This window comes from Monodon monoceros, unplaced genomic scaffold (genome assembly GCF_005190385.1).
Source record: "Monodon monoceros isolate NGI ecotype Baffin Bay Population unplaced genomic scaffold, NGI_Narwhal_1 Super_Scaffold_11, whole genome shotgun sequence".
Lineage (NCBI taxonomy): Eukaryota > Metazoa > Chordata > Mammalia > Artiodactyla > Monodontidae > Monodon > Monodon monoceros.
In genome coordinates, this window is record NW_021703767.1 from 5394574 (window position 1) to 5412468 (window position 17895).

At 43.7% G+C, this 17895-nt stretch overlaps 1 protein-coding gene across 1 annotated transcript in view; it reads left to right on the forward strand.

The window, feature by feature from the left end:
- The window catches only part of DSCAM (DS cell adhesion molecule), a 744700-nt gene that overhangs the window by 699490 nt on the left and 27315 nt on the right, over positions 1 to 17895 (forward strand). The window contains exons 30-32 of the mRNA XM_029214644.1: positions 6110 to 6140; positions 12977 to 13092; positions 16489 to 16638. Of these exons, the coding sequence (XP_029070477.1) occupies positions 6110 to 6140; positions 12977 to 13092; positions 16489 to 16638 (297 nt within the window). The remainder of the gene's footprint in view (positions 1 to 6109; positions 6141 to 12976; positions 13093 to 16488; positions 16639 to 17895) is intronic.

Consider the following 17895-nt stretch of genomic DNA (forward strand, 5'->3'; position numbering starts at 1 on the left):
CGTGCTCTGTTTCTTCCGTGTTTGTATTTGCAACTTTCTGAGATGGCGAGTCTATACAGTTTCCTTTCTGGGATATATACTTTGTCATGGTTTTGGAATCAGCTTTCATTTGAGCTGACGATTGGGAGTCCTCTTTTTGACCTTGTAAAAATGTAAATGCAGGTTTTATAGCCCTTAGGAATATAGCTACTTTATGAGACCCCTTTAAATTCCACAGAAAGCAGGGATTGTTGCGAGGGAGCTTGCCAATAAGAGCTTTTGAGAGATGGTAAAGCAGGGGGAAATCTGCTGCCGCCAAATTGGTTTTTATGTTTTTGTGGGTGTGTGCTAGTGACTGCTCAGTAGAGGTATGAACCAAAGCAGATGCCATTCACTTAACTAGAACTTCTTCGGGGATGAAAATGTAATGATGTGGAGATGAATGAGAGTCGTCCTTTTTAAAGAAACATTAGCGTGTGCACTCAGGACTGCCACGGCTGCAATGTTGGAGGCCCGTGCTGCCTTGTTAATAAGAACCCTCATGCCACGTACAGACCCCACAGGAGCAATGGTCCACAAAGAACACGGAACCCGGGAGACCACACTGCGAGGCTCTTCATCCAGCTGAGGTGCCTCTTCCCAAGAACTGACTGAACTGTGTATTAATTGACAGAGTGCTAGCACTTTCCATGTTTTCTCTCTTCTTCCTTTTCCATAAGGCTTTACTATACTCTATCTTGCTGTAGTGTCTTAATAGCTGTGCAAATAGGTGCAAATAAACTTGACACTGTTATGCTCTATTTTGCTGACATGAAAACTGAAGGGAACTTGGAAATCACACATCAGTTAGGGAAGAATTAGCAGGAGAGCCGAAATCACTGTTGTCTACCCAGTTCTCTTCCTGTGAAACTTCTTCAGCTTTGGAACATTCAAGAAAGAAAGCCTGTCACATCCATATTAAGCTAGTTTAAAAAGATGTATCAAAGAAACATAGAATTAAAAGATATATTAACACAGAATCAATAGTGACTTTATAATTTTATATTTGCCCATCAAAAATATTTGGTTTATTTATTTTTTATCTCTATATTCACTACCACTCAGGCTCCCCTATATTTTAAAAAAAAAGGACTCCTTCTTGTTTGCCTATCTTCTAACCTGCTGCCCTTCTTTCCATTTCTTTTCCCCACTGAATTCTTGAAAGAGTCTTTGATACTCAACTATTTACACCGAGTCTCACCAGCTCCCAAATCCTCAGTCTCACTGCTCTCCCCACCACTCAAATGAAAGTGCTCTCCTAAAGGCAGGTGACCAATTACCTTCTGATCCCCAAATTCTCCTTTCATTATCATCTTCTAGCCCTCTTTGCACATTCACAGTGCTAGCACATGTTATTTTTTTGAAACTGCTTTTTTCCATCTTTCAATATCTCTAGGCTACCCTGGTAGTATTTCTCCACCATCTCCCCACCCGAAAGATGAAGAGCTGAGCACAAAGCCCAGGATGGGCACAGAGAAGTAGCCAGGGCTTCAGGAAAGGTGTCACAAAGTCTAAATCTCAGACTGAGCTGAAATTGGTGGAAAAAAGTGGCAGACAACACAAAAGGCTGTTGAGCTCTGTTGGGCAAGAAGAAGATGACTTGAGATGATGTTCTCATCTTAACAGATGGCAGGTAGCAGAAGAAGGACTCAACATCAGTCTTACTTTGATGTGAACCAAGAGGAGAACTATTCAGACCAGAAAATGTGGAACAAGAATTATAAAAAAGGAAGAAAGGGAGAGAGGAAGGGGGAGGGGGATTAAGAGAAAGCAAGGGGGGTGTAAGGGAGGGAAAAAAGAGGGAAGGAGAGAGGAAGGGAAGAAAGGAAGGATGGAAGTGGGGAAGGAAGGAAGGAGGGAAAGAAGGAAGGGAGGGAGGGAGGGAGGAAGGAAGGAGGGAGGGAAGGAAGGAAGGGGGAAATGTCTTTCATAAAAGAGAGACCCAAGTAAGGAATTACCTAGAAATTATGCCACCTGAGGAGTGGTCAAGAAAATTAGAGAATTCAACCTAGAAAAGACAACACTGAAGCCGAGCTACTTGGGGCGTGGCACTACCTGGAAATATTTGAATGGTTTTTTCAACGTTTCCAGAAGGTGCCGTTGTTATATCCAGATAGAAATTACACCAAGGGATTTCAACACAAGAAAAGGAAGGTGTCTCTCGTGATTAATTGTATCCTCAGGAAAAATTGTATTTGGCTTTACTGTTCCAGTGACTGGGCTGAGCCTGGAGATAAGGGCAAAAGGGCCAATAGAGAGACAATATGAAAACAGGAAGTTACAATGAAAGGTGCAAAGGCTGTGCTGAACAGATGCAGAGAGGTTAGACGGTGCAGATGTCCTTGGAAGCCCAGGGGACCAGAACACCAGCTTCACCTGCCGGGCTTGGGAGGGTGTACAGAGCAAGTCACGTCTGTCTGGAGGGGTGGGGACAAAGCACCATCTCCAAGGGCCTCAGAGGAACAAAGTCACGGGGGTCTCGGCAGAAAATGCAAGAGCAGGAAACTCAGAGACAGGGTTGGTGGACCAAAGTAAGAGGCAACCGAGCTGGAAAGACCACTGAGGCCAGCATGGGTGGCTGGTACCCTGAGCTGAGGATTCCTGTTGGTAGGGAGGTTCCTTTGAGAGTTTCAGAGCACAGATGCAACCCAGTGAGGGCTGTGTTTCAGATCCATCCTTCCTGCAGTGGGGATGTTTCAGATCCTTCCTGCAGTGGGGGTGTCACTTAGAGGGCTGAGTCTGGAGCTGGGGAGACCAGAGAAGGAGCTGCTGACGAGGAAATGAGAATTGAACTGAGGAGAGAGAAAAGAGCCAGAGTCCCAGGGAGATGTGTTGAGTGGGGAGCCGTCAACAGACGTAGAAGGCAGGTCAGCAGTGGGAAGAGAGGTCGGCACCGTACGTGCAGCAAGGGCATCGCTCCATCCCTGGAGCATCCAGCGGCTTGGCTCATTTTAACCTCTGTCCAAGGCACTGTGGAAGGGATTCAGACATTTATTACGAGGCTGATTTGGAAAGTCTGTAATGCTCTTAAGATACCATGATTCCATGACTTTAAATATATTATCTTAACTTGTCCCAGATTCCCTTCTCACCCCTGAACAGAAGTGTGTCCAAAATTCCATCTCTCTTTCCCCTCTCCGTGTATAAACAGAAGACTCTGAGCCCATCTCAGCCATGACATATCTCCCAGCTGGACACTGGATTCCAAATCTGTCCCCCAACTTAACGTTAATATGTCAAAGGACTCAATATGTTTGAAGCCAAACATCTCAGCCTGCACCCAAATTGCTGCTTCCAAGTCCTTCTAGACAACTGTTTCTGTCCCTTGTGTTACCATATACCCAGCCCTGCATATCCCAAATCTTGCCATTTCCCTGGACTCCCCACGGTCCCTCTGCCTGTCCCCTCCACACACAGTAGGTCCTTGATTCTTGTAGATGTCCTCTGTCTACTATCATGTCAACCACTCCCCGCCACCAGGCCCCTGCCCCCAGCCCCCCATCCTGGGCACTCTGCATCGTCTGATTAACGCTGTTTATGGCACCTGTACCCACTGGCCACCACCTCTGCCCTCCTTCCTCCACTTCCCCCCTTGCTTGGCCCAGGTAAAAGCTTCCAGATTATGGTCAGTGATGCAAAGTTGCATTTTCTTAGCTCCTGACCATTTTGACCATCCGCATTCCCCACCACCCCTAGAAACTTCTCTCTGTAGTCAAACTGACCGACTCCTTGCTTCCTGAACGAGCTCAGAATTCCGACACAAGTTAATTCTGTGCCCTGGAGCACTCTTCCCATTAAAGTCCACACTTTCTTTAAGGTGGGCAGTCTTCCATCCTTTCTGACTCACCCGGCCTGACACAGCACCCTCCAGGGTGTGTCCTCAGTCAGCTGGCATGAGACGTATGCTCCTCTGTGTGTTCCTAAGGATACGACATGTATCCCCCTCTATGTATAAAGGACTTCGAGGACAGTGGTTAAAAAGAGTTTGAACCAACAGACATTGGTTATGATTTCCTGCTCAGCTGCAGCAAATGACTGAATGTATCCGGATCCCAGTTTCCTGGTTTCCGAAGGAGGACACAGTAATTCCCAGGCACAGACTGATATTAAGGGGGCATGGGCAAGCAGTCCTAAAGTAACCAGTGCAATCCAGATTCCTAGCATGTGCTTAATTGTGACCGCAGTCCACTCGGTCCCCCTCCCCAGAAGACATTCACGCCTGGGCCTTGATGCCAACTGTGCTATCCAGACCCCATCACTGTGCTTAAAACCCCACCAGCTCTCAGCTTCCTCAAAGGGGAACTCACAGAAGAAGTGAGTTTCCATGAATATAATGTTTCTCACAATTTAAGATGAATCAGAAGGAGGAAGTAGTAGCTAAGACAGAAAGGGAAAGGGATCCACTGTAAGATGATAAGCATAGGGAAGGGTAGACCAAAATGGCTTTGGGCACCTAAATATGTGGATGAAGATGCCTGCTAATTGTAGACGTGGAAAATTTGCAGTTAGAGCACGTCAGTACTGGAGGGACCTCTGTCCTCACTCATTGGATGCTGCCATCCCTTGGTGCATTGATAGAAAAAAAAAATCATAGAAGAGAAAACTGTGATGACTAACTTCAGAAATAGAAAAAGAACGACGATTATGGCAGAACAAGGAACGCAGGTCCATTCTGAAGATGTTCGAGTAGGAGTTTCCTTCAGATTGTGAGCTGAAGTACAGTGTTTTACTCTTTGGAAATCTTTCCTCTTTTTTAGAGTACTGAACTAGCCACTGCTTGGTTGTTACATAGAACTAATTAATCCCAAGCTTCTGGCATTTTATATATGTGTATATGTATATTTACTTTGTAAGTGTTAAATCATTCAGGAAGAGAAGAAGCTCATCATATTTACTTTGTCTTTGCAGATAAATATAAAGCCATGAGCTGAGAAATTAGATGCTGTTTTGCTTTCTTTGCTTTGCCATGTGGGTGGGATAAAGGGAGCTATTTCATTTCCCAGACAGAACCCATCTGTGCGCAAAGCCGTGGCCTCGCTGCGAGGTGGGAACTGGCATGGCTGACTTGAAAAGCTGAGCTTTGACTCATGGGGTGCCTGCCCACGTGTGGCTCTTCCCGTGACAGTCCACACCTCCCAATTACAGCACTCTGCTCCCTGAAATAAAAGCGACTGCATTCAATTGTTAGCCCCCAAAGATGAAAATGCTCCAACAAATGCATCGCTTCACTGGCACTCACACAGACAGCTGAATCCATTTCCAGAAAATTCTGTTCATTGAACACTTAACATCAAGGCTTTTTAGAGAGCAATGAAAGAAAATCATAAAGAAGGGCTTTGTGTTCTAAGAAAGGAAACATTCATTTTTGTCAGGTAAGATGTGTAAAAAGAACAAATTATATTTTAAGGGAAATTAGAATTTCAAACCAATGCCATCAAAAAGGTTAAAAAAATTACATCATTTTTAGGCAGGATTTCTTTTGTCAGGGGTGGTAACCAGATCTTGGTAAATAATGTCTTCAGAGAAAAGAAATAAAGAAAAGCTTTCTTTCTGTGTTTGAAATAAACATCTAAGTTTCCAGACACAGTGATATGCTGTTTATACAATTCTTTGATCAACCAAAGGGATGCATAGCTCTGTAATAATGACTTTTTTAAGTGATCATAAGCTTTTTCATTTTGATAACAAAAGGAGTAGAATTTGTACTACATAATGAATTACTTTCAAGGTGTTAATGTTCTGACTTCTGAAAGTAAAATTGGGTTTTTGGAAAGTGGCAAATGAATAGGTTGTAATATAACCTTTAGCAGATCTGAGCATTTTTGTACCTATCTTTTTATGCTACCTTTATGCATATATGTGTATACATATATATGTATATATATGTGTGTGTGTGTGTGTGTGCGTGTGTATGTCTCATTTAGAACAGACAAGGGATCCATAAAAGTTTAGGTTATTAGCAATGATTTCGATATAAATTACATTTAAAAATGGTTATTGTCATCTGATTCTGTAGAATATTTGTCACAAATGCTTAAGTGAATGTTAATGAGTTGTCTATCTTATACTAATATCAGCTTTCTTTCCCCAGATGCAAAGAGTTTAGCTGAAATGCTCATGAGGTAAGAACAAGACCAAATATCATGTTGAAAAGAACTTGCTTTTATGATTTCTTTTTCTTAATGACAGTCTGAAATTGATAACCCATTTTTCACTTGACATATAATTTTCATTCCAGGAGACTAAATATCCATGTAATGCTTGGTTAGAGACATAGATACCAAATAATATGCAGTTATGCACACCATAGGTAGTTTTCTTGTTGGCTGGACTCAACCAATAGAACATTTCCCATTAACCCGAGAATAATGAGGCGCATTTTAAGTAAGTAGCTTTGGTTTTGCTTTCACCAAATATGCCACTTTGAGGTCAAGCTTCCTTCCTAACAGTTAGCCAGGTGAAAGGGAATCCATGAAAGGGAATGGGTTCAAAATTGATGGCCTGATCAAGGAAGATTCTCCTTGCCTTCAGCTCCCGCTGCCCCTTTAGCACCCCTCCACCAGAGCACCCACCACCTTCTGCTGCAAATATCTATTCAGTCTGGTCTTGGAAGTCACAGGCTATTTCATCACCATGTTAGGAGAAACCAGCACTATAGTTGCCCCACTCATAACTGTTGAGTAGGTGAATGACTAAGGGTAGTAGAATAAGTAAGTGCATGTTCACAACTGTACAGGACACCCCAACCTTTGCACTTTATATTGTAATGATTAAACCAAAAGTAAAAAGAGGATAATCAGAGTCTAGGAACCAGATAAGAAAAATGTCAGGGAATTTCCTGGCGGTCCAGTGGTTAGGACTCAGTGCTTTCACTGCCAAGGCCTGGGGTTGGATCCCTGGTTGGGGAGCTAAGATCCCGCAAGCCGCAAGGCGTGGCCAAAAAGAAAAATGTCAGGGACCCTGATGGTGACCTTGACGTTGTCATTTTAGGATGACTAACGTAGGAGATAAAAGAGATGGAGTATAGGGTCTCTTCCCATCCCCTACAGCACCACAGTTGGCTTTAACTTCCTCCCTCACCTTTGCATATCAGAGTAGTACTTTATTGTTATTCACAAAGAGTCCTCTCCCATATCACCAGTATGTGTGAAGACCTAAGACAGAGGTTGAATACTGTTGGCTCATGGATTACATTTCCCACAGATGTCTTTGTTTGTCCATACTGTGTTTTAAGACAGTGTGAATTGTTGGTAACAGGTATGAAGGAATCAAGAATGACTCTGAAATATTTGGTGTGAGCAATTAGATAAACATTGGTGCCATTTGCCAAGATTAGGAAGATAGATGCAGGGTATGGACTTTTTCTTTTTGTAGGGCAGAGGAAGGGGATGTGGATCAGAAAGAAAAGGCTTGTAAGGGGGCTTCCCTGGTGGCGCAGTGGTTGAGAGCCCGCCTGCCGATGCAGGGGACGCGGCTTCGTGCCCCGGTCCGGGAAGATCCCACACGCCACGGAGCAGCTGGGCCCGTGAGCCATGGCCGCTGAGCGTGCGCATCCAGAGCCTGTGCTCTGCAACGGGAGAGGCCACAGTAGTGAGAGGCCCGCGTACCGCAAAAAAAAAAAAAAAAAAAAGGCTTGTAAGGGTCATGTTGGGGATGCTTTTTAAGCCTCCAATGAAGGTGTCAGATAGCTGGTAGCAGGAATCTGGAGCCCAGAGTAGAGCTCAGAGATGCAAATGGTCTGTAAAATGTCTCCATCTATCTAATCCCGTCACACTAGATTAAACGTACATGAGAAGATTATGAAAAGCTATATGAAATGCCTTGAGTCCATGTTCTTGTGCAAGTCTGTACTTGTTTGCTAGTGGTCACATAGAAGGCAGCCAGACACATGTGCGCTTGTATTGAACAAATCAGACAAAAATATCTGGAACGCAAATAAGCCAGAGTCATTCGATTTATAATAATTACCTATCTAATAAAGTAAATTTTCTAATGTAGTCTTAAAAATATGAAATTGTTGATGTCCTTTAAAAATCAAGACATTTCACATAAAACTGTGGCTTTCTGACTTCTCCTGAAAGTGTTCTGCCACACGGGGCACAGCCTCGACGATCACGGGTATCTGGACCTGCGCTCGACGCCCCCTCTAGACTGGGTGTAACCTGCTCAGCCCAGGGGCCCCCGTTCCTGTATACACCCAGGTCCACCTCCCTGATTTGTACCCCAGCCTGATTCCTGCAGCTGCGTGTCCTCCCAGATAGCTTCTGGCCACTTCCTTCGTGCACTCCCGGATCATCAATCATGCCTCTACCCAAAGCCTGTGACACTGGGGTCCGTGTTTCCTGACATGTTCAACATTTGTTTCGTTAGGGTGATGTGGTATTAGCTTCTCTGCTGCCTTCCCTCCCTCTTGTAATGAACCCCAGGCAAGACATCAGAAAGCATCTTCTTCCTTCTTTGTTAATAGGGCAGTTACTGTGGTGGAAAGACCACCTATTGATAAGAGCCGGAATCAGAATGATATTTGCAGTTGCCAACATGAAATTAGGAACATTAAAACTAGTAATTACTCCCACTTAAGGTGTTTAAGGTGCTTTTCTCCAAAGGATGAAAGTGACTGAAAAGGAACAGAATTTCCAAGCTCCTCAAATAGGTGAATTTTTATGGGATTAATTTAGAAGAGAAAGCAATGTTTTTATTCATGAAAGGTCAGTTCGATCTAAGTTTGGCAGGTTAACAGGCTAAGCAACAAAAAACCTTGTCCCCTACCTGGTCAGGTTAGGGCCAAGCGCATTCCAAATGTAGCCCAGGAAGTCTAGGCAAGTCAGACCCTTCGGTACAGAGAAGCCCTATGGAACTGCTCTTCCTGATCTTGGTCACTGGTCTCTCTGGGAAGGTGAGGACTGAGCAGGCTGGGACATAGAATCACAAACTTATATTCTAGGGCTAATACTGCCACCGGCTGGCTTTGTGATTTGGGGGGGTACAGTAAGGTCCCCAACATACGAACAAGTTCCGTTCCGAGAGTGCGTTTGTAACTCCAATTTGCTTGTAAGTCCAGCAAAGTTAGCCTAGGGACCCAACTAACACCATCGGCTATATAGTACTGTACTGTAATAAGTTTATGAGACTTTTCACACAAATAATACACAAAAACAAACACAAAAAATAAAGAAAACGTTTTTAATCTTACAATACCTTGAAAAGTACAGTCGTACAGTTCAACAGCTGGCATCCAGGGGCTGGCACCGAGTGAACAGGCAAGAAGAGTTACTGGCTGGAGGAGGGAGAGGAGGTGGGAGATGGTAGAGCTGAAGGGTCGTCAGCAACAGGAGATGGAGGGCAGGCTGCAATTTCACTCGCGCCTGACGTTGACGGCACGCACGTTCACATCTTTGAAAGTTCGCAACTTGAAGGTTCATATGTAGGAGGCTTACTGTACATCCTTTTCTCTCTCTGTGCCCTGTTTTCCTTATCTAAAAACAGCAATTGGAAATTGCTCCTAGCTTTATCACCCCATGATCTGGGTGAATATAACATTTATTGTCCACCCAAGCTCCTCAAGGAAAGATCTGTGTATTTCGGTGAGATTAGCTGTCCCGGGGCCAGACGGGCAGGTGCAACTGCAGGACAAACACAGACAACCTGGAGTGCCCCCCCCCGGGGTCTCCCACAGGCTGCCACTCCCATCGCTGGGCCTCATGCTTCAGGACACTCATCCATCTCACCTAAGCAAGTCACCTCGTAGAGGAGAGAGAAGACAGACTTCATCCACCATGCTCAGATAGAAAGGGTTTTCCTTTTATACGATTAGGCAAGAAAACATTTTTTTTTTAAATATACCAGACTTCTCAGAGGTGAGACCAGCTTGCTGTAAGGTACTAAGCAACACATGGTTAATGTCCAAGGACCACTATTAGTAAGGAAGCTAGTTGTGAGCAGTGAAGGGTTCAGACTGAGAGATCAAGTTAATGTAGCTTTTTGATGTTTATATTTTTATACACATAGTAAAAAAGAAAAATGCCCATCCGGCTGTTACAACGAGACATATCCTGATATCCTTACAGTTATTTTGTACTTACAGAATGCTTCGTATTACATTTTGGGGAGGAAGGGGGATGGTATGCAGAAATCGTCATTAGTTTGGGGTTTTTTCCCCCAAATCTTAAGGAAATATTGATTTTAAAGTGTTGTAGCAACTGCACATGATTTATCGGCTGAGCCCAGAAACACCATCCACTGTGAACCAAGGTCAGCTCTCTGTCATTTTAATCAGACAACCAGATGGCAAATGGATGGTGGGTGATTATATTTCAATAATAACCAATATATTAAGCATATGATCCCATATCATATAAAAGATGCAATTTTGCTTCCACAGTGAAAACATTCAGAATCTTTTTCCAGGTTACAAATGAGGTTTCTTTAAATAGCTTTTTTCTTTTTTTTTTTTTTGAAGGTTTGCTGCTGTTCTAATGGCCAATTATTATAGTTTGGGGGAATCGACTTCCGTGTAACAAGAGATTATAAAATACAGCAGCACAGATTCAGATAAAGAAACAATTTCCTTGGGCCCCGATAACCCTTTTAGATTGAGAAAAGTGTTAGTGCCCCCAAAGCAAAGGCTCTAGGAGGTGTGACTCAGCTCCCATTGTGCCCAAACATTATTCATTCAACCACCTGCAACAAATATTAATTGAGCACCTACTTTGGTTATATACCGTTCCAAGTTTCAGGGTATACAGGGGACAGAAGAGATGAAAATATCCTTTGAGGAGCTTAGAGTCCATTGGCAGAGACGACTAATAAATAACTCACTTAAACATATGGCAGGGAGTTTTAAGTTTTGAGGAGACAAGACTAAATGGGGAATGGGGAGTTCCCACAGCAGGACTCCACCGGCTCCTCTGAAAAGATAGAGGGGAGGGGGCAGCCACAGGAGCATTGCGTTGGGGGAGTGTGTCCTAAGCAAAGGAAACAGGAAGTGCAAAGAGAGGGAAGAAAAATAAGCCCCTGAATCTCAAGGTTTGTGGGGCAACTTTCTCGCCTTCCAGCTGCAGGGCTTGCAGCTTCGTCCTGCGAGGAGGGGCGTTTACCTCCAGCTTTGATTGTCCCCGTTCACAAAGTTTAATCATATTCTAAGTCTTTGTGTCCATCGCCATGGAGCACAGCAGTGATGTCACTTGCTTCCTGTGTCAACCTGACAGCAGACCCCTTGCTGTTAAGTATAGCTGCGCAGGGTTCCTCGCTGTTCATTGAGCAGCTGTGGGCTCTGCCTCATAACTATTCATGATGAGCAGAGGGAACTAGCTCACGCTTCTATTTTTGATGCAAGGACAAACTCGGGTCCCTAGTGAAGTTTCGAAACAGATCTTTCAGATATTCACAGAGGAGTAGTTCCCCATATGTTTTTGTGGAAATAGAGCCTGACGTAACTGCAGCTCCCCAAGCCACCAACGCTCTTCATTTTATGCAAGGATCTGAATCTTTGCTTTAAACACACACACACACACACACACACACACACACACACACACACACACACAAATAAAGTAAGAACTTGGTTAAGTAAATAATTTAAAAACATTTATAGACCATGTAAAAAATTCAGGCCAAAACGTTTGAATTTGGGCTCTGCGTAATTAGCATGGTCTAGCTACATAACCCAGTTACCCATCTGCAGAGCAAGAAATCTGGTTCAAGATCAAGGCCTAGGTAGAGCTGCTGCACTTTTCAAAGGCTGCCATTTCCGTGAGCTGTTTTGTTTACACTCAGGAAAGAGCCATTGGAAAATACTCAGAATATTAACATGGACCTCTGAATGCAAACATTTAAACAGCTTCTTGAGTGAACTTGACCTTCAGGTTATTAACACTCATCAACCACATGGTTCAAGAGTGGATCCTTCCTCATGGATGAGGAAGCTCTGAGCTTCCTGGTGAAGGCTTGCTTGGAGCAGAAGGCATTTGAGATTTTAGTGTGGATACACCTTTATTGTTCTCCATTGCATATAATTAACACTGAGCGTGCCAGGCTCCGCAAATCTTTCTCAAAACAGACTTTGGCAGTTAATGAGCTAGACTTAAGGATGCCATAGATTATCACATTGATTAACTTATCTGAATGCCTGCTGCTTCCTGGAAGGTGTTTCAGAAAATATTCTTAAATATTAAGTATTCTTAAATCTACTCAATTCTTATAATTCTGTAAAGATTGAACAACCATTTTTCTAACGTGCATTGCTAATTAAAGCTTTTATCGACTTTTTCGTATTTTTGTCCAACATGCAGATTTTTTTTTTTTTTTTTTGCTGTGAGCTGAAACTGAATTTGATTATACCATGCAGTTTTACTACCTATTTACTTTCAGGAGACAGCTCACTCTAAGAGTAATTTTCTGGTACACAAATTTTGAGATAAATTCTTATAGTAATTGCTTTTTTTCTATTCTAAAATGTAATTGGGTTCGGAAAACTAAACTAATGTCAGGGAAGCTAACAAGGTTTATGATTTGTTACTAGAACAAAAATAAAATGACTCCAGGTATAATACAAATCTGTTAGTAAAACCCCATCCAGTGAATGACCAGTACACATGTTTTCTCCCTTACCATCATTGGAATATCTCATGTCTGACAAGTGAAAATGTTGTTGATTTAAGAATGTTTTCCTGTGTGTGTGTTTCATTTTGCTTTTAGACAAGAAATAGGAAAGTCCAAAGTTTCTATTGATAGATGCAGAACCAATCTTTATTGACAGTTGGTATTTTCTGAACCTCACAACTGACCGCTGAAATTTAATATTAAGAAATATCATTTGAATGAAGGAAAAAAAATCTATCTGGTGTGTCTTCCCCTCCCCTCCCCACATAATTAGATAATAAGTTGGTGTACAAGCACATGTTGGCCTAGGGTAACACTGAACTGAATTTGTTAATGCATCCCTCTTTTTTATTCCCAGTAAGAATACCCGGACTTCAGACACGTTGAGCAAGCAACAGCAAACCCTGAGGATGCACATTGACATACCCAGGGCTCAGCTTTTGATTGAAGAGAGAGACACAATGGAGACCATTGGTAAGGTGTCCTGTTTGCTGCCTTACACAATGTGGCTGCTACAGCCATGCCCTCTCAGCCCAAACCCTGAGCCATGGGAAATATTAGACATGGGGACATCTTGAATGCTACATGAGCAAAGAAGTTAGAAGGTAGACAACTGTTATTGAGGAGAATAATAAGTACCAGCAAATATGGGGGAAATGAACTTATGTAAACCACAGAGTTCACCTGAGAGAACCCCAACTCTGTCCCAAGTTGGCTTTCTCCTGGAGAGTCTCTTGGTACCACCCCAAAGAACCAACATTTATAATCAAGCAAACCGAGAAGGGCTGTACACTAAGACCCCGTCTTGGAAATCCACTTTATGAGCTCCTCCTCAACTCCAATAAGGCCTTTATTAAAGAAAAATTTTAAATTCTACAAATGTCTTTGCAAAGGACATCTTTCTCCACCCCCTGGCACCTCATAAAAATCCTTCACAGGGCTCTGGAAAAGTCCCAGCTCCCCTGTTTCACGATCGCAAAAGACACCCGGAGAGCTTCAGTGGCCTGTCCACCCAGAACCCAGGTGTCCTAACTCCTTCCAGCCTCTTTCCACTCGAAGTCCGCTGTCCACACTGCCTGTCTAGATGGTTCTATTTATTCCAGAATCAGAGACTTTGTATTTCCACTGCAGTAATGATCAGAAGAATAGCTAACATTTATTAAGAGTGCTCTAAAGTTCACATACTTTTATAAGCATTGTATGTGGATTATTTAACTTACGCCTCCCAAACAACATAGGAAAAAGATTCTACTTGGAAACTGGGACGTCGAGAGGTTCTGTAGCTTGCAGGTCACACAGACAGGAGCAAAACCAGGGCAGGTCCCCCACCTGGCCACCGATTTCACCTTTGGTGACTGGGCGTCACCTTCCTCCGTATCAACAGGCTACTTCCCAGAACTCCTCACCTTAGAAGTATGGCTGGACCCCCCAGTACTCATGGAAACAGACTCTGAGGCAGGTTTCCTAGACTGCCACTCTTTGAACTTCACTCTGTGTCTGTTCCGGAAGATGTTTGCTGGCACTTGGTCCCAGGACAACCCTTCCCTGTGGTTTGGCTAAAACCACCCAACTCCTGGCATGTACCCTCCATACCTCCTGCCAATTAGGCAGTGATGAGTGGCCAGATCGGCAGGACACCTCCATTGCCCCTTGACCCTGCCCTGCTTTTATGGTCTTTTAATAGAACAGTGGGGATGTCTGACCTAATGGCTCCTAAATTCTAAGACCTGGGCTGCCCGTGCAGGATTCAAGTTTGGTTCAGGCATAACAGCACTTAGCACAGCTTGGTCATGTCCAATGTGACCTTCGATCAACCAACTTCAGTTAAATACTACCATGTTGTATGAGGGCTCACTACTCATCCTGAAATACACAAGATTTAATTAGCTGCCTCACCTCAGGGCACGGCACCATGTCTTGTTTCTCATTACCTTTTCTGTAGTGTATCTGGAATCTCTTTTATTGAACCCAGTGAATTGGGCACTAAAACTAAGATTTCCTTTGAAACATCGGTTCCAAAATCAAATTGTAATTCCTATGACTTTATAATACAGTTACACATTTGCTAAATGTTCTCACCAGACTTGTTAATAACTCTGCCTACAGCTGTTAAAACAGGTCTCTAGGCGGATCCTGGGAGTGGTGTATTACCTCCCAGTAGCTAGTCACTGCTGACCAAACACCAGAGGAAGGTCTGCCCGTCGTTTCCGTACATAATAACGACCCTTAGCCAGAGATATAGCACATTCGCTGCAGGATCATTCATCACCAAGAGTCGTTTACCTCCCGGTGGTGCCTGACAGTTGGTCGATGGCATCTTCTAATTATTGGGGAAGTAGAGACATGATGCTTTAAAACGCTCTGGGCTCTGCCTACAAGAATCCAATACGGGAGAGCCATTAATTTCTAGCCAGAATGGATGGTCAACCTCACAAACTGACAGGCACCCGAAATGTCCCATAAAACTGGAAACCCAGCCCCACAGATACTCTGGCGTGTTCTCAGCGGGGCTACATGATAGAAACCACAATGGATGAAAGCGAATGTATGTCGGGCCTCTGATACCAGGTCCAATTATAAGAACCCACCTCCGTGGAAAGGCCGCCTTATTCGAGGGTGGAGGGACAGATGTAGGGCGGGACACCCAAGCCGAGCCCAGGCTCCCACCATGGCACCGATCTGGGCTGTACGGGTGTCAGCAGACCTCCTGGCAGTCCTTCCTCTTTTTCTCTGCCCAGAAATTTTATTCTGACTTCAAGAGGTTTTCCTTTCCTGCCAGAGCCTGAGTAATTGGATTTTGTAAGGTTCGTTCTGTTCAGAGCCTTTTTTGGGCACAGCAGTCTAGCTGTGTTGTTCATGACTTTCGCATTACCGTTCAGTGTCAAGCCCGCTGTAGTGTGGTCCCAGGCGACTGATAAACTCATACGAACATCACCCCAGCCGGCAGTGCTTAAAAATGTATGAAAAACTCCATATACCCTAACGAAAGTTTCCCTTGGAGTCAAAAAGCTCTTAGGAAAGTGTGAAAAGTATCACAAGAAAGTAATGAAAATCTGAGACAGCCAAATATCATGACACGCAGCCCGACTGACTGCTCCTTCCTCAAAGGCTTAAAATGCTCTGCGTTCATCTGCACCCAGGCTTCCCTAACCTTCAAGTGCCCTGTGCCAGTAGGTCCTGGGAAGTCTGACAAGTGAGTCATTTTGAGAAGTCAATTTACAGAATGCCCTAGAGTCACTGAAGCTCAGGAGAGTTGGGAAGGAAAGGCATATACCTCAGAACAGTTAAAATCAAGGAATCAATCAAGTCTACTCTGAAGACTGGCCCTTCTCTTCTCCTCCCCCCATGCCCCATCTTGAACATTTGCCATCTTCCATATGAGAGGCGACCCTGGGATAGATGACCGCAGGGCAGTTTTTCTTGTTCCTCAAAGAGAGCTTATTTGAAATGGCAGCCTCAACCCTGGGCGATGCTGACATGGCCGGTGGTGTCTCGGGTGAGCTTTTAACAAACGCATAAACCCCAAACTCTATTAAATGGACAGCCATCCAGTCGTCCTCCCCAGATCCATGTGTGCTTAATGAGAAGAAACCAAGCCCCAGGAGAGGGGGGAGACCCTTCTCTGCGGTCGTTCTCTTTAAGTCATGCTCCTAAGTCAACCCCTAAGGATAATCTATTTTTTTTCATTCTGGAGTAATTCTAATACAGTGGTTGAATATTTTGGGTTTCTTTTTTTTTTTTTTTTTTTTTGCTGGATGAGATGAGGTTGTTACTGTTGCCATGAGCAATAATGCAAGTACCGAGGAGAGAGGCAGCCAGGGAGTCACTGAACAGGGGGTATAACTGTCCCTGGCTTCCTGTATTCTGCAGACGATCGCTCCACGGTCCTGTTGACGGATGCTGACTTCGGAGAGGCAGCGAAACAGAAGTCCCTGACGGTGACACACACGGTCCATTACCAGTCAGTGTCGCAGGCCACCGGGCCCTTGGTGGATGTTTCCGACGCTCGGCCGGGAACGAGTGAGTGGTCACACATCACTTAAACTCTGTGGGTGTTACCAGTGCTGAGAATGCATTCGTGCTCCATGGCTGTGCAATAAAATGTGGGGCTTCTCAGCTCTGTGCCTAAGAAGCAAGTAGGGATGATGACATCTTTGATTGGGACGTTGACTTTGTATTGTTTGATCTGAGCTGTTATTAAAATCGTATCGGTTGAAGCCAATAACTCTTGGTATTGGTTTACTAAGGAAGTGTTAGAAATTTCAGGTCCAGGTATTTATTTTTTTTTATTTAGACAACACAGGAAAAGAAGTTAGTTAATCTTAGTGAGTATCTCCTCTGTGCCAGGACTGGGATAGAAAGGAGATATCAGTCTGTTATCTTTGCAACAGCCCTGTCAGGTACCTACTTATACAGTAGATATTAGAGCTCCCATTTTACCGATGAGGAAACAAATCTCAGAGAAGTTAGGGAAACAGCCCAAAGTTGTACGCATACTATGTAGTGAAACCAAGATTCAGCTGTGGGTCTGTATGTCCTCCGAGCTTATGCTTTTCTCCTGAACCTCACTATTTGAGAAGAATATAGTTCTGCTTAATCTGGGGATTCTGTTTGGTTTAGTTATTAAGATTTGGATCCGTATTATATGGAAATTAATTACTGTGATGAAATTAAATACCCTAATATGTATATAGAGCTTATTAATTAGATATTCTTATTCCTTCATAATTTAGATTTTTCCTAAATCTCTTTAAAGACTGAGAAATTGATGTCCCGATTATTATCTTTTTGGAAGTTTTGATGCTAGCTTTTAAATCATTAGTCACTCTCTTTGAAAACATTTTTACATTCTTGAGTAGAGTGCTATAATTAGAAAAATAAATATTATGCTTATAGCTGTTCTTTAGAATGTCTGCCTTGGAAGGCATTTGTGAAATGCACTGAAGCTTCCTGAAGCAAACTGGATGATTCCTAAGTAGCATTGTACTATGCAGGAAAACGGCGCTAGCGGTTACTGAAATTCATCTGAAGAGTCGTTTGCAAGAACATTCTGAAGGAATCTTTTATTCCTCCCTTCTGTGTAACCTCGCGTCCTTCCTTCTCTGATGACATTAGCACATTCTGAAGACACGAACGGGACACGAGTGAGGATTAGCTTTGCGAAGGAGTGCACAGGACTAAGACCTTTGCTCTTAGAAGGTGCTCCCAGGTCCTTGAACTTCTCTCCAGCTATGGGCTTCTCCATCGTGATCTGCCTGGGCCTGCTCCTGGCTACTT